At 55.6% G+C, this 15,853-nt stretch overlaps 1 protein-coding gene across 2 annotated transcripts in view; it reads left to right on the top strand.

The window, feature by feature from the left end:
* Window positions 1–14,063: 14,063 nt before the first annotated feature.
* TRIM9 (tripartite motif containing 9) overlaps window positions 14,064–15,853 on the top strand; it is a 70,750-nt gene continuing 68,960 nt past the window's right edge. Inside the window, exon 1 of one of the 2 annotated variants that reach the window (XM_075152454.1) lies at window positions 14,064–14,968. In XM_075152454.1, the coding sequence (XP_075008555.1) occupies window positions 14,153–14,968 (816 nt within the window). In that variant the 5' untranslated portion in view covers window positions 14,064–14,152. The remainder of the gene's footprint in view (window positions 14,969–15,853) is intronic. The other variant, XM_075152455.1, reaches the window with a different exon arrangement.

Here is a 15,853-nt window from a genome sequence, read left to right as displayed (position 1 = left end):
CTTGTTGACTGATGTTTTTGTGGCCATCTGCAGCCGGGGACGCCAAAGCCGTGACCAGAATCTATGTAGGTTGCCATGGCAGCAGGGAAAAAAAAAACTAAAAAAAGGGAAAAAAAGCAAGTAATAGGTATGGGAGAAGGGATCTCCAAAAAAATAAAAGCCAACAGCATCTCAGTGCCAACACAGACCTGGTGGAAGCTCCCGGGTCCCATGGGTCATGCTGGGTCACCCTGGGTCACCCGAAAGCTGAGCAGCCGCTGTCTGCACCCCTGGTTCCGTGTCGCCTTGCAGTGCGGTTAGACGACAGCAGCAGCACCCAGCAGCACCCATCGAGTCGCCCATCAGCACCCCGGGCACACAGAGGAGAGGGGACAGGTCATGGATGGATGCAGAGCAGTCATGGGAGGAGGAGGAGGAAACCAGGAGCAGCATTACCAGTACATCACTCTCCTTGGGGGGAAAAAAAGCCCCTTAGAGCCTTACAGGACGTTGGGATCAGGTAGAGGTGTTGCCACAGCACAAACCCTCAGAGAAGTTCCCTTTCTTACATGTGAAAATGCCTCAGTGTCCTGTCCCGATCGCTTGTGTCTCGGGCTGGAGCCCCGGGCACCAGGCAGCCGGCGCTCGCCACTGGCTCCAGGACGTTCAGCGGTTGCAAGAGCCCATCAAAGCGGATTTGTTCCTCGCCTGGGCTTTTCCGAGGTCCAGAAGGACTAGACTGACTCATTTTCATTCTCTCCCTTTTCTTTTGTAGGTTGATTTTTTCCAGTCCTGTTCCCCACATCCCGCTGCTCCCAACTGCTCTGCATTAAGGCACAAACACAAGCCCCCAGACCTTTCATTGTGCTGGCATTTTAGCAGCCCTTTCAAATTGTACGGTTGTAGCAAGTGGGTGGCTGAAGTCTCCGTACAAATGATGCCCATTTTGCTTTCCTGGAAAGAGCTTTCGATGTTTCTCTGCTAAAAAACAAAACCAAAAGCAGGGGGGAAACATGAGTTAGGGGCAAGAGCCTTCAATGCTAAGAGTGTCCAGCAGGTCCTGGCGCTCTACAATTCAGCCATGCCAGGAACAGGGCCATGGCTGGTCGGTGCTCTCCTTTCAGCAGGTAGAAGTCTTACCCGGCTGCTGTTGAACCCGTGGGTAGTTATACGTGTAGCTTCTTGGCTGTTTGTGAGCCTGAAGTCACTTACTATGGAGCAGACATGGAGCACTGATGTCCTGGTGTCCACCCCTTCCTCCTTCCGTGGTCCAGACATCTCCTTTCTCGCAAGCTCCTTTAGGAGGTTCAGGCTGGAGGGCTGCCTCTTAGCTCCAGCACGGCAAAGGCAGCCTGAGCCCCACATCTACACCAGCTCAGGATTTCCTCCACCACATCCACGACCGTCATCTCCAAACATCCAGTCTGCGACACCTCTGCGCCTGCCGGGGCAGCCCACGCACTGGATGGATGGCAGAGCTGGGTGGGAACATGCCAAAGAAGTGTCCCTGCAGCAAACTTCAGCTTTGCATGTGGTGGCCTTGGTCCTGCCCCTGGGGACAGGGCAGGCATGTTGTAAGGGCCTGTGAATCATTTCCCACCCAGCCGTGCACGTTGCAGCCACTCCGGTGCCATATGGCCATTAAAAATAAATAGGGAAAGAAGGGGAAAGAGGCTTTTGCTTGGAGAGGGGTTGGTCCCTACCTCGGGGAACTGGCAGGTGACATCCCCTTGCCAGCTCTTGGCTACAATCACAAAGCCTTGAGGTATCTCTGCCTGGAGCAATGCCCCAGGCAAGGTGATTACACATCTATTCTTTCGTAAAATCCTGCTGCATTGCCAGGACAGCAAGGACCCTCCAGGAGAGAAGTGTCGTCACAGAGAAGGTGCAGTGAGGACAGTTCAGCTTCCAGTGACATGGTGTCACGAATAATATGTCCCATGAGATATTTTCTTTCCACATCCTCTCCTGCACAGATCAACTGTTCACCTACTCCAGCATCTACTCTCACCATGTCTGAACCAGATGGGATGCACATCTTCTTCCAGTCATGAGGCTGGGATGCGTGCCTGCGTGCCGGATCCCCTAAATGCACAGGGAATGTATGGGTGGTTGGCAGTAACACCCCCAAAGAAAGATTTCCAACTTTTTTGAAGTTAACCTCGGTAGCAGAATAGCAGGAGGTAGCGATGGTGTGTAAGACCACACAACAACACTGGACACCCATGGACACACATTGGTGGTCTGGATGTTGCCCCAGGTGAGCAGTAGCCCAGCTGCCACCTGGGAGGAGATGCTGGTTTCTCTCCATGTCCTCCCACCGTGTTGCCTTTTTATTGAGATTAAAAAAGTGACTTTGCCAGCCAGAGGTGAGTCTTCATGAGGAGTGGGCTGTCAGGGCTGGGAACATGCCTGGTTTGCTTCCCTCACATCTCCTCAGCGCTTCCACCACCTCCTTGAGTCATCTGAGTGTGTCACTGCATGGCAACAGGCTTGTGGGAACACCCACGCCGCATTATCCGTGGCGGCAGGAGAGGGAGACTTGCCGAGGAGCTGGAAGCAGTGATTCCTCTGTGGAGGTTGAGCGTGGGATCAATGCCACCAATTCCACCCAGGGCTGAAGCTCAACCGCCGCCATATCCACCGCCCCAGCCCAAAGGGGCAGCGGTGGGAGGAGTGAAGGGTCTACCTGCTGCTGTCCTTCCCACAGCCTTCAGTTTAGGACCTGTTGGTTCAGTGAGCAAGCCCATATGGCTGCTGAAAAGGCAATGGCTATGAGAGGAACGCAGGTCTCCCAAGCCTATCCGAGCCTCCGCTGAAGACAACCAGTCTTCCTGAACAAGCTCTCCTGCCTGCCCCGTTTGCCTGGGAGGCACGCGGGGGGTCAGGCACAGCACCAGGACAGCAGCAATGCCAGGGTAGGTACTGTCGCACCACTGCGAGGTGGGGTGTTTGATCCCATCATTGTCTCTGCCGCAGTCTGGCCACCACCGTGGCTTCAGGTCAGGTCAGCTTCTGTCTGCCAGGGTTTGGATCCGGCCAGCGGGACTTGGGATCTGAGGCCGGACGGCCCCGGGGAGAGTGCTGTCTCTCACAGCACCTGCCCAGGACACCCTGCCTCTTCACCCTTGTCTTCCTTCCACTGAGAACCCACCTCCCATGTCGGCTGTCCTGGAAGGGAAAACGCACAGCGGCATGAGCATCAGCAAACCCACGGTGAGGCATGGTGGCACCTTCTGCTGACCTCGGCAGCGACAACCCCAGCCTCTTGTGAAGTCTCTGAAGCAGGGTGAGTGTCCTGGAGTCATGGGCTTCATCGGAAGGCCACTTAGAGTAACAGAAAAACTCAGCACGTGGGTATCAGCCCATCTATCTCATCATCTAACATTAGATGTCCTCCATGAAGACATCTACACCTGAGCAAGTCTCTCCAGCCTCCCTTTGCAAGCCCCTGCCTTATTTCAGATGTCTGATTTAGGAAGAAATGAAGCGAGTCCTTGGACAGAGGCACCAGACGGGTGCCTCTTCCTGTAGGCTACAAGCTGGTGAGATATCTGCACACCTGAGAGTGAGCAGCTAGAACCCACCTTGCATGCCCACGGGATCTTCCCCACAAGGCTGGCTATCCGAGTCCACGCGGTGTTGCCACCTGCACAGGCAGACTTTCCAGAAGTCCGGATTTTGCCAAGCCCTGGGTAGGGGTTTATTTAGAGAGGATGGACGATGGCACAAAATTAATGAGTGCAATGTTCTCCCTTTGCATGTAACACATCATAGCAGATGTTAAACAGCTACGCTAAGCATCTAATTATCACGTTAACAACATAAATATCACAGAATGCAGGGAAGCGGATTGACTACCAAAGCTATGCAAAACGTCTAACCTGGAGACAATTTTCCCATGTAATTACCGTAATGTTAAACATTGTTACATAATGATTACAGATTTCAGGTCAGATACTCCGTACGTCACGGAAGCATGGTGTGTTTTGACATTTATGGGAATACTTTTTATTTTTAGTTAGTTTGGTTACCATGGCAGCGAGAAGAAATCTGCACTAGGCTCAGCTATACATTAAATTTTGGCCTCCCACTTGATACATCCAAAAACTTTTCAACTGATTCCCCCAAAATTGTCAGCCATAAGCTGCAATGGGTGGAACGAGGCTTGAAAAGAAAAGAGCCCGCACGCTGCTTTTTAAAGAGGAAGCTATTCCTGAAGCCCCTCTCTAACGCTTGGACGAACGCAGGCACTAATTAGCATATCAAGTTTTACTTATTTAGGTATCGCAGTGAAGCAGGCTCTACCGCAGAGGTTAGTGGAGGTTGAACAGGTTTAGATCGTGATGAATGAGCCGCGTTCTGCTCAAAGCAGGAATTGTGCAAGCAGGAATTGTCTGAAAACAGGAATATCTTGCAAATACCTCGGGTCCCGTTCCTGAGCCCCACGCCGGGCACCGCGGGAGCCATGCCCAGAGCTGCTGGAGTTCGCCAGCGGGGATGTGACCCTGGTGCACCATGAAAGGGTGGCTTTTACAGTTCTCCTAACTGGGAAGCAAGAAGCAAAATGCCTTCGCTGCCCTCCTGAGCCTCTCAGCCATTAGCACACGAAGAAACGATGGAGGGGCGGCGGTGATAAATACCCGCCCGTCGCACTGCATTGCTCCCACGCTCCGTTTGATGAAATACCTCCGGGCGCTGCAATCTTGCCATGCTGCGGCGCCCGCTGAGCTGCGGCTGGGGTTGGCTTCTAGCAACTGCGATTTAACTCCTGGAAAGCCTCTGGAGCAGGAGCGCTGCAGAGGCAAAGGAAGGACCCTGGGTTGCATCTGCACGGGTTAGGACCAGCACACTTAACCCCTTCCTCTGCAGAGGACAGCCCGCTCTAAGGCGGTGGGAGGCGATGCAGAAAGAGGGGGGTGTAGAGCACCCCAGCAGCCATCACAGAGGGACGGTGTTGGGACAGACCTGGCCCTGCAATCGGTGTCCCCAGAGATGGGACTTTCGGGTTGGGGTGTTGCTGAGGATAACCTCCCCAGTGAGAAGCAAGGATGAAACTTAATGGGAAGCCGGTCTGGTGCGTGTGTGTGCGCCGAATCTCTACTGGGGGAGAAAATGATCCCATCAGCCTTCCAGTTATTTTCCAATGAAATGTGGTAATTCATTGCAGACATCCCAGAATTTATCACTGCTTGAGAGCTCAGGAAATCCAGGGTTGCCCTGAGCCTCCTCTGCCTCAGCCAGCACAGAGCGATGCACCCTGGGTTCAGTTTGCACATGGCGGGCACCTTCCAGATCCTCCCGAGAGACCCAGGGAAGCGACCGGGAAATGAGCAATCGCCGTCAGGACCTCAGGGATGAGAGAAAAAGGCTTTTGCACGCTGACTGACCTGAGCTGGCGGTCTGGAGGCACAGAAACCTCCCCGGCGCCCAGCCAGGACCCAGGTGAGATGCAAAGTGCTGGTGGAGCAGAGCAGCCCGTGCTGGCTCCCACCCGGCCCCTTCAGCCGGCTCCTGCGTGCCTCCGTTGCCGGTGCTTTGCTGTGCGTGTTCAGATGCTGGTTTGGCTCAGGAATAAATGGGCTGGCCTGGCTCCCAGGGCTCAGCCTGTCTGTGGCTGCCTACATTTCGAGGGGATCCATTCCCTCAGTGCCCCAGGCTCTGCTTTCGAAGCACCAGCACTGCTGAGTCCCGGCACTTTCGTAGCCTCCTGCGGGTGGGCAATGCCAGGCAGTCCTGGCCACGCCATGCTGCGGTGGTTTTGGCCATTTTGGTGAGACTTTTTTGCTCTCCCCCTGCTCCTTTCATTGCAGCTCCTTGCTGGGGAGTGCATGGCCATGGGATCCTCCTTCCCTCAGCATCTCTCTTGTGATACCCTCAACCCCCTCAGATCCCCACTGGCTTCTCTATGGTGACATCTACATCACCTCTCCAAGTGTACCCAAGTGCCTGGCTGCTTTCTTCTGGGTTGCAGTGAAGGACACAGAAGAGTCCAGAGGCAAGGTTATATTTGTGGAACATCCCCCAAAACCAGCCTCCTGGGGACAAATCCCCTGCTTACAGTTTCTCCTCCCTTTTCCCAGCGGTGGTTCACCTGCCGTGCCGGTGTCGGATGGGGCGAGCTGAACTCCTCACCAAGCCTCTTGGTGCACCTCCATCACTCAGGTTGCTGCTGGAGAAACCAAGCGCAGATTGGTTCAGCACAGCCAAAAAAATGTATGGATTGGCAGGGAACCCCTGCTAGGGCTCTGCATATGTTAAGGTTCCCTATGACAGAACCCTGATATGGTTAAAGAAGCCTTGGGTTGTTTGTGAAGCCAATAAATTTTGGTCGGAGAGAGTTTCCTTTTCAACGCTGAAGACGCAGGGAATATCACACCTTCAGCACATCTTCTGAACCACTAAATGTTCCCCAGCTGAGCCTTTGGGCAGCAGAGAAAGGAGGAAGAAGACAAACCCAGCCTGTGGGAGGAAGGACAGATTTTTCTGGTGGGATGAGTTTAATATTGCTGTTCTCCGAAATGAGTCACAGGTCGGAGAAGTGGGCCATTAATCTCAGGGGAGATGAGTAAGTGGGCAGCGTGTGAAGGCAGTGGTCAAAGCAGCATCAAAATTTATACCTGCAGTTAGATCTTCCCATGCAGTAGCAATGGCTTCTGCTCTCTCTTGATTAAAATCAGAAATTTTCTACTAGCTCCCCAGAGTAAAAAAAAAAAAATTAAAAATAAAAGATGTCACCTTTGAAAGTAATCAGCAAATTTAGATTTGCAGATTTTTCAATACATCTAACTCTGAGGCATCATTTAAGCATCTAGCTTCTCTTTCGCAGTCCTCCTGCAGCAGTCAGACATCCTCGGGTCCTGGCATATCACCAGGCTGGGAGTTACTTGATGGAGCAATTTTGCCATCTTATTTTCAGAAGTGATTTTCAAAAGCTATTTTCAGGAGGTGACAGAGAGGCAGTGCCACCCCGGGGCTCAGCCACCCACCCCGATGCCTACGGTCACTGCCGGCATCACCGATGAAAAGTCCTTGGAGAGGAGCAGCAGTTCTTCAACATTTGGGATTTTATCCTTACACTGTGCTACCGCTTAAGTGCTGTGTTTAATAAGGAAAGTGTGTGCTCAGCGATTGTAATTAAAGTCTGTTAAAGGAAAAAATCATTAAATATTTAAAACGGTTACACTGTTAATGTTCTCATTAGTGTTTCTCAGGACCCGGCCTCCCTGCCGAAGAGACTCGGCTGCCCAGAGCGAGCCCCCGTCACACAGCAGCCTCGGCCACCTCCACGGGTTCTTCAGAGGGGTTTAAGCAGTTACGAACCAGGGGTTTATTTAACACCCACTCTGTGCGGGTGGCAATGAATAACTTTCTCAGTGTATTGGGTACGTACGTCTGGAGATGTTGCTCATCAGCCAAAGAAGCCCTGAGTGTCATCGTTTGGGGAGCAAGGGTGAGAGGGAAGCAGTGAGATGCTGACTCCGACTGTGATTCAAGTAGCTCCTGACTCAAAGCCCATTGAGGTCGGTGGAAAGTCTCCTCCCAATGCCGGTTCAGCCCCAAGCTCAAAAATGGGCAAATCTCCTGTGACTCGATGAGTGCTGCTTGTCTGAAAGAGGTGTTACAGTTCTGTGATTTGATGCCATCGCCTAGGTACGGAGGACTTCCCGGTTGCCACTTCCCAGCAGCTTTGCCTGTCTGCTACACAACAGGAAAAATTCTGACTTCTGGTGTTTTACTGTTGGGAAGCTCTCCTCTAGCTTCCAAAATCCATCTAGCCCCAGGAAACCTGATCAGTATCCCAGGAAACTGCTGTTCGCTTCCAGAAGTGAGGCGACAGAGCTGGCAACGGCCATCAGACTGCAGCAGGCTCTGAGCGATGGAAAGCAACCTGTCCCGGGCAAGGGGGGATTGGTTCTGAGAACTGGGCATCAAAACATCCAAAAACTTGAAGGTTTGGCTACGGGCACAAAATATTTCTTGGATCCCTCATGTTCAGGCAAGTTGGTGACACTGAGATAAAATGGGCAAAGATGCCACCTGGGTTCAATGAAGGTCGATCATCCATAATAATTTGGCACTTTTCCTTGAAAAGAAGACAACTCAGAAACAAATGGGAAGTGGGTTCAACTTTCTGAGCTTCTTCAGTGCACCTGAAGTGGTGCTTGGAGCAAATGACATAACCAGTAAAAAGCTCTGAAAATTGTGCTGGGAAGCAGTTACTGATGGAGCCCTGGGAATTTCAGACCTGGGATGCTGTTGGACATCTCACCTAGCATTTCTGCTGATGATCTTTGTGCCAAAGATGAGGGTGACCTCAGCAAACGTGCTAACGGCACAAAGCCAGGAGGTGTCATCAGTACAGAGAAGCAGCAGCATATGTTGGAAACTCTGAATGACCTGGGGGAGCGGAATGACGGCAGGGATATGGATGTCAAGGTCATGCATGCACGCAGGGACTAATAAACAAGGATTTCTGCTGTCAGCCAAGAGCTCATCCATTCAAAATGACTGAGGAGAAGGAGGATCAGGGTGTATTGGTTGATTGCAGGATGAATTACGAGCTGCCAATGTCTTAAAGTCATAAAAAGGCAACTCTAATCCTAGGCTGCATCCGCGGAGATGGGGATGTTTCCATAGGGAAACAGGAGTGTTCCTGTACAAAGGGCTGGAAAGGCCCCATGTAGCTGATGAGGTCCCACGCATGGTACCTCCAGGCACAGAAGGAGAATGCATTTCCAAAGCCCGAAGCAGGTTTCCCATGTGGTAGTGAAAGATCATCTGCTCGCATCGGACACCCAAGGCCTCTCCAGCAGCATGGGGGCACCTCTGGGAAGGCCCTGGGGCATCCCAGCCACGTCCCAACCCCCTCCTCTCAGAAGGAGAGCCCTGAGCCCTTGTCCGCTCTCTTATTTATCTCTTCAAGGTGTTACGGCAATGCAATGAAAAAAGGAGACTACAGAGCTCTTTGTCTCGGCTCATTCCTCTCTTTTATTTATTAGCTCTAGCCCAGCTCAGGGCCTCATAAATCAACCCAAACTCTCCCTCCTGGCTACCCATTACCTGCAGACACGTGCCGGTGCGCTGGCACACTTTCGTCCGTCCAGTTCACCTCTCCTCTTGAAATCCCACCCCGACCCAAGGACCCTGTGCGGTACGGGGGAGCGAAGGTGGGAGCCAGACAATCTATCACCTTCCCGAGACCCTGCCGGCAACCCACCCGTGGGGAGATCCAAGCGGGCTCCTTCTCCGCCCCGGTGGATGGAGATCGATCGGCATCGCAGGGATGATGCTGGCAGATTAATTAGTGACAGACAGCCTTCAGCTTCGTGTCCCACTGCTCCTCGCTACAGTCAAAGATGTGAATGCTATTGATTTCCCGAGTCCTGCCTTCCTTCTGTCCTGTAATCCTTTCGCTGGTGGGGATCTCAGCAGAAAAATTTGTGGTGGATGTGTCTTTGCACATACACACGCATAAATATAGAGCAGTGGAGGTTTAAGAAACCACTGTTGCCCAAAGCAGGTGAAGTTTAGGTTATTTGTCATCAAGGTAATATTAACAAGAAGAAAATATTTAGTTGTTAAAATGGAAGAAACAGCCCCTACCTGCCAAGCAGGATTCCCAACCCTCTGTGCCTGCGGTGTCCTGCCACGGAGCGCTCCCCCTGCCCAGGAGCCTGGCATCGCCCGCAGCTGCCCATCTCCACCATCACCAACAGCTTCCTCCCACGGGGATTTCATGAAACAATATACTGCAGAATTTCCATGGAAAAATGCAGAGGTTCGGATGTTTTGTCCCGGTTCATGATGAAGATTTTCCCTTCCCCAAGATAACTCCAGAATGCGACACTTGATTTTTCCCTCCAGCACCCAGCTCTAGGCAAGTCCTGGTCATTACCACAACCCTTACCTCCATCCTGCCAGGGAACTGGGGGGATTAGGGGCTCTCACGCTCTCCATCCCTTTTCCTCTTTTGACTCGTGGTCCCTTGTGGCCCTCGTGACATCTGCCCATCTCCTCTTTCCTCATATTCTAATTTCTCAAGACAAGGAATGTCTCGGGGACACAGCTGATGGGCGCCAGGATCCAAAGGAGGTGGCTGGGATGGAGGTTGGAGGGGGATGTGGGAGCAGGTCCTGACACCGTGGGCCACCTCCGCCCCTTGTGTCACACCCCAATTACTGTGGTTTTCCAATCGGTTTAACACAACCACAGCGGTGTTGTGATCTTTTTGGGGGGTAACACACCACATACAATTCAAACAGCTTTGCCCACCGCCCCATCTCGCTCCTGTGGAGATCTCCAAGCTTGATCCTGATTCCTAATCCGCATTTCCAGCAGACAAAGCAAACACATCTGCAGGCTGGCGGGGAGCAGCGGGGAATGGCCAGGAGCAGGCAATTGATGTTCATAACAGTCCTTCTTGTTATTAGGGATCACCAAGGGGATGCAACAGCGCTTACTCAGAGTCCCAACGACTTTAATTTATCTCAGCCCAGCGGTGTATTCTGCATCCCCCAGAGCAGAGGCTGGTTGCAACAGAAACGGAGCTGCACCATTCCCGCAGTGGGAGCCGGGGCCACTTCTAAAGCTGAGGCTCCTGGCAAGAGGCACGTGAGAAAAGCAAGAGCCAGCTTAGAACAAGATGACTTCTTGATCCTTTAACTTGTAATCGCTGATCACAGCGACATTAGACAAATGAATATTGAAGCTGGGTCAAGTAATTATTGCAGGTTCATAGCTGCACGCTGCACAGTTCTTGGGGCAGTAACAAGACTGACAATTGTAAATAATATGCAGCCAGAGCAGGGGGATGCTTGCCTCTTGCTGAGATGAAAGTGAAGGCATAAGCTGCTGCGCCAAGAAGAAAACAGCTAAATGTTTATGACCAAGGGTTGCTTCCAAATGCACTGGCTGCATTCCTCTTTGTAGGGCTTTTTTTCCCTTTCTGCCTATTTACATGATCAGCATATCACTCCAGCAGAAATGGCATCACATACCTGCCAGAGTGAAAAATGGCCACAGGAAACAAGAGGCAGAGCAAACAAGGAATGATGGTTTTACTTCAGCAAAAGGGCAGCTAGAGGAATGAGAGCAGGAAAAAAATGACCAACTCTGAGCAGACATCAGAAGGGAGCAAATGAGGAATGCTCAGCAGAGTTCAGGGGAAGTCACAGTGCCGGTGGTTGATATGGAGCCCGCAGGAGCCTGGAGAAGCAGAAAGTACAGTACAAAGCACCCCTGCTCTCACCCCTGCACAGAGCAGAAGAGGGACACACTCGGAAACTCCTTTTCTCCTTATCACTTGTCCCTCCTTATCAGCCCGAGAAATGGCGGTGCCTTCCTCGTGCATCTCAGCTCTTGGGCTTCTCCCCCTTCTGAATACCAACGTGGGAGCTTGAAATTGTACCTGCTGGCTGGATCCCGGGAACTGCACGAACCCACGAGAGGATGGAAAGAGCCTCTCAGTGCCCCTGCCCAAAGCTGTGCCTGCAAAGGATTGGGCCTTTTGAGGCTAAATCTGATAAATCCCACTCTAATCTCTTCAGTATCTACCCCATTAGTTGGCTAGCGGGCAGGCGTGCTGGGAGCGATGCTCTGCTCCAGCGGGATCCCGCTCCTCCGCTCCCCTGCTATCCATCCCTGTGCTCGCCTACGCAACACCACAGCTCGGGCTCAGCGGTCCCGGGCTGCGGAGTCACTTGCGTCCCCGCAGAGGGATGAACTCGGCAGGTCCCTGCCGCCATGGCCACTTGCACCATATCCCTTTAATCTGCCCAAGGCTCAGATGAACGGCGTGGGTCAGCAACAGCGGCCAACAAATGGCTCCTCAAGAAGGGGGTAGGTAGCCCTGTGTCGGGGGCATACAATCCTTGAGCAGGGGACGGACAGCCCCGGGGTGCCCCCCAGTACTTCTGCATCTCCCCCCCATGCGGGTGCGCCCATGGTGGCAAGTGCACTAAGTGGCTTGACTATTTCAGAAAATAACCTTGATTTCTGGTACCAGTTCCCAACACTCTGGATGTGCACGTACAAGCAACCAGAGGAAAAAACACCAGTGACTGTCCCATTTTGTCTGGACGTTTCCAGCGCCAAGCAGATCTTTGCCTCTCCCGGGTGCTGCGAGATCATCCCCACCAGTGGGAACCGTCACACACTGTGTCAGGGCTCTGAGGGCACTTAATTGCCCTGACGAGCCTCACTGGGGGCTCCTCCACCCCTCTGCCCAGGGTCCCGGAGCTCCAGCTAAGCTCAGGTCTTGGCCCTTGGCCCCAAACTGGCCAAACCCTCAGTCACAGGGGCCTGTCAGGATCCAGCCCTCACCCTCTCATGGTTGCAGGGGAGTTGCTGTGAACCTGCCTCAGTTTCCCCACCTTGGCCACCAATCCCCCTGCGTCACCCCATGGCTTAGCTGTTGAGCATCAGGATCCCGAAGCCGGTCTCCCCGCACCCTTAGTAACTGCCTGTGAATGGTAGCAAGGGCTCATCCTTTCCTTCGGGCCTGCGCCTCGCATACGGGATCAGAAGCCAACCTTCTTCAGCCCCTCACTGCCCCGACAGTGGCTTCGCAGAGACTCTGCAGCCCCTCTGAGCTCCAATTTCAAGCCCCAGGCTGGATTCTGCCTCCAAGCTTCCATACCGTGTTTCTCACCGACACGGCTCCTCTCCCAAGGGAGGTCCAAAGACACCGTCACGGGAGGCATGGAGCAACTGCGCTAACGGGCAGCCCCAAACGCGTGCACAGAGAGCGGGAAATGAGAGACGATACAGAAACATTCCAAGTAATCTTATTTTGCCATTGGCTGAAAAGGAACCGCTATGCTGCACTGCACGTTGCCAGGATATTTTAAAGACCTTAGACGACCTTCAGAGTAAGCACTGTTGACAAGCCAGAAGCAGCAGACCCGCCAGCCCCCCCCCCCCGCTCCCCAGTGTCAGAGCAGCACCCCGCGGGGGTGTCCCAGGCCGGGGGACCGCAGCACGCCGGCCCACAGCAGTCTGCCGGCACCCCCCACCATGCTTGTGCAAGCCTGCATATCAACACAGTCATCTTACTGGTATGATTAATAGGAAGCTATAGGATTATTGAGCGTGTTGCATTTATTAGATACGTGGCTATTCTAATAATTATTAATACAGCCTCACGACAGTCCCTCAGCAGATTTCTTGCCTCCAGCACTCCCAGCTCTGAAAGGCACCTTGTGCTGTCAGAGGGGAAACTGCAGGAACCCCCCATATCGCACACGTGCCTTGTCCTCTGCAAGACTTTCCCCCAAACACGCTCTTGCTCTGCCTGGGCGCGGGGCTCCTCCTCACTCCACCACCCCTCACAACACTGCTGCCACCATGCAGCCAGGGCCCCAGGGTTCAGCCCCCTGCGGCCCCACAAAGCCCCCGACAGCAGAGCCTCACCCACCGGGTCCCCTTAAAAACTAAAAGACGAGAGGCTGCAAACCATCCTGCAGCCATCGAACTTGCAGGGCTCTTCTGCAAGGAGCCCGGTCGCCTTCCCTTCAGGCTGAGCAGACCACCGCAGTACCCCTCTGGGCTGGGACCCGACTCTCGCTGCACTAACCCAACACAGTCCTGACGCGCCAGCAGCACACAGCAGGACACCGCTGGCCCTCCTGCTGCCGGCAGCGAGGCCCCTGAAGCCCCGCGCCGTGGTCTTCAGGGTACACCGCAGTGTAGGGGCCCGAGGGAGGCCGCCATATTGGGGGGCACCCTTGGGGCTTGGGGAAGGCTGCTGCGGGCACCACGGGCGGCCCGCGGGGAAGGCGAGAAGCCCGTGGCGGTAAGGACACTCCCCCTGGGCGCCGGGGGGGAGCCGGGGCGAGGGAAGCCGGGGCAGCCCCGCGGACAAGCCCCACGCCCCGGCGCCCGACCCCACAGCTCCGCACCGCAGCCCTGAGGACAGACCCCCGCAGCGCCGCCGGCGGGCGGACGGACAGTCAGGCGGCAGAGCCAATGGCAGCGGGCAGCCCGCCTCCCCGCCGCCGGCGGGCCAATGGCGAGGCGCGGGGCGGGGCGGGGCGGGGCGGAGCGCGCGGCGGGCGGCCGGCGGGCGGGCGGCAGTCGGCGCCGAGGCGCGGTGCGGTGCGGTGCGGTGCGGGTGGCTGCTCTCGCTCTGCCGCGGCCACTGCCGGCGCCGCGCCGCCGTCCTCCCTCCCCTATGGAAGAGATGGAAGAAGAGCTGAAATGCCCCGTGTGCGGCTCCTTTTACCGGGAGCCCATCATCCTGCCCTGCTCGCACAACCTGTGCCAGGCGTGCGCCCGCAACATCCTGGTGCAGACACCGGAGTCGGAGTCGCCGCAGAGCCGCCGCGCCTCGGGCTCGGCCGTCTCCGACTACGATTACCTGGACCTGGATAAGATGAGCCTCTACAGCGAGGCGGACAGCGGCTACGGCTCCTACGGCGGCTTCGCCAGCGCTCCCACCACCCCCTGCCAGAAGTCCCCCAACGGCGTCCGCGTCTTCCCGCCGGCCGCCCCGCCGCCCCCCGCCTCCCTGGCGCCGCCGCCGCCGCCGCGCAACGCTTGCCTCACCTGCCCGCAGTGCCACCGCAGCCTGGTGCTGGACGAGCGCGGGTTGCGGGGCTTCCCCCGCAACCGCCTGCTGGAGGGCGTCATCGACCGCTACCAGCAAGGCAGGGCGGCGGCGCTGCGCTGCCAGCTCTGCGAGAAGGCGCCCAAGGAGGCGGCCGTCATGTGCGAGCAGTGCGACGTCTTCTACTGCGATCCCTGCCGCCTGCGATGCCACCCGCCGCGGGGACCGCTGGCCAAGCACCGCCTGGTCCCGCCGGCCCAGGGTCGCGTCAGCCGCCGCCTCAGCCCCCGTAAGATCTCCACCTGCACCGACCACGAGCTGGAGAACCACAGCATGTACTGCGTGCAGTGCAAGAGCCCCGTCTGCTACCAGTGCCTGGAGGAGGGCAAGCACTCCAGTCACGAAGTCAAGGCACTAGGCGCCATGTGGAAGCTCCACAAGGTGAGCCCCGGGGTGGCCTCCGCCAGCAGCCCCGGACGAGCCCCGCGGTTGGGAGATGGCTGTGGAGGGCTGCCTGTCGGCATACCTTGTCCCACACGGTCCACCTTCCCCCGGCCGGCAAAGTGGGAGTATCGCTACCCGCCCTCGCCCATGCTGGGGCTGCGTTTTGCACCCTTGCTTGGGTGGTGAGTTGCCCTCCCGGCACGGGGAGGCTGGCATCAGGCAGATGATGCTCGCCATGAGTCCCCAAATTGTGCCGTGCCAGCTGGCCCCTGCGAGCCGAGGCTCTGCTGAAGGAGACGGCAGGGCCTGCGGGTGATGGCCTGGGGGTGGATTGGGGACATCTGCGCTGCAGAGCTGGAAAAGCGAGGGGGAGCGATGCTTTCGTGAGGTGTGAAATCTGCCACGGGGGAGGACAGGGACGCGGGAGCAGAGTGCCGTGGGGTGCTGCTGAGGAAGGGCTGCTGCCTCCCCCCGCGCACCGAGTCATTGGGAGGAGGAGGGACGGCAGCGGGCGAGCGGGCAGCACGGTAGCGGAGCCTTTTGCTGAATACTGATCAGCTCCTCTTGAGCGCGCTCACTCCTACACGCATCCTCGCTGGAGGAGAGGGTCCCAGCGCTTGAGGCAGGAACGTGGCTGTCATTAGCTTCAGCTCAACTCCATCCACCCCGCTGCCTCCCTCCCTCCTTGCACCAGTGACCCCCTCGCTTAAGGGAACTGGGGCAGAAGTGACTGGGACGCGGGCGGACAGGGCGCAAGGGGATGGGCGTCATTCCTTGGATGAACATTGAAATAATTGTCCCCTGCTCCAGCAAATCAGTGCTGGCAGGAGCAGGTGCGGGAACCTGTGACAAGGAGTTGGGGAGCTGGGGAGAGACGGGGAG

The sequence above is a fragment of the Calonectris borealis genome, chromosome 5 (genome assembly GCF_964195595.1).
Source record: "Calonectris borealis chromosome 5, bCalBor7.hap1.2, whole genome shotgun sequence".
NCBI classification, from domain to species: domain Eukaryota; kingdom Metazoa; phylum Chordata; class Aves; order Procellariiformes; family Procellariidae; genus Calonectris; species Calonectris borealis.
Note: the sequence above shows the minus strand (reverse complement) of the source record. Positions and strands in the feature narration are given on the sequence as shown.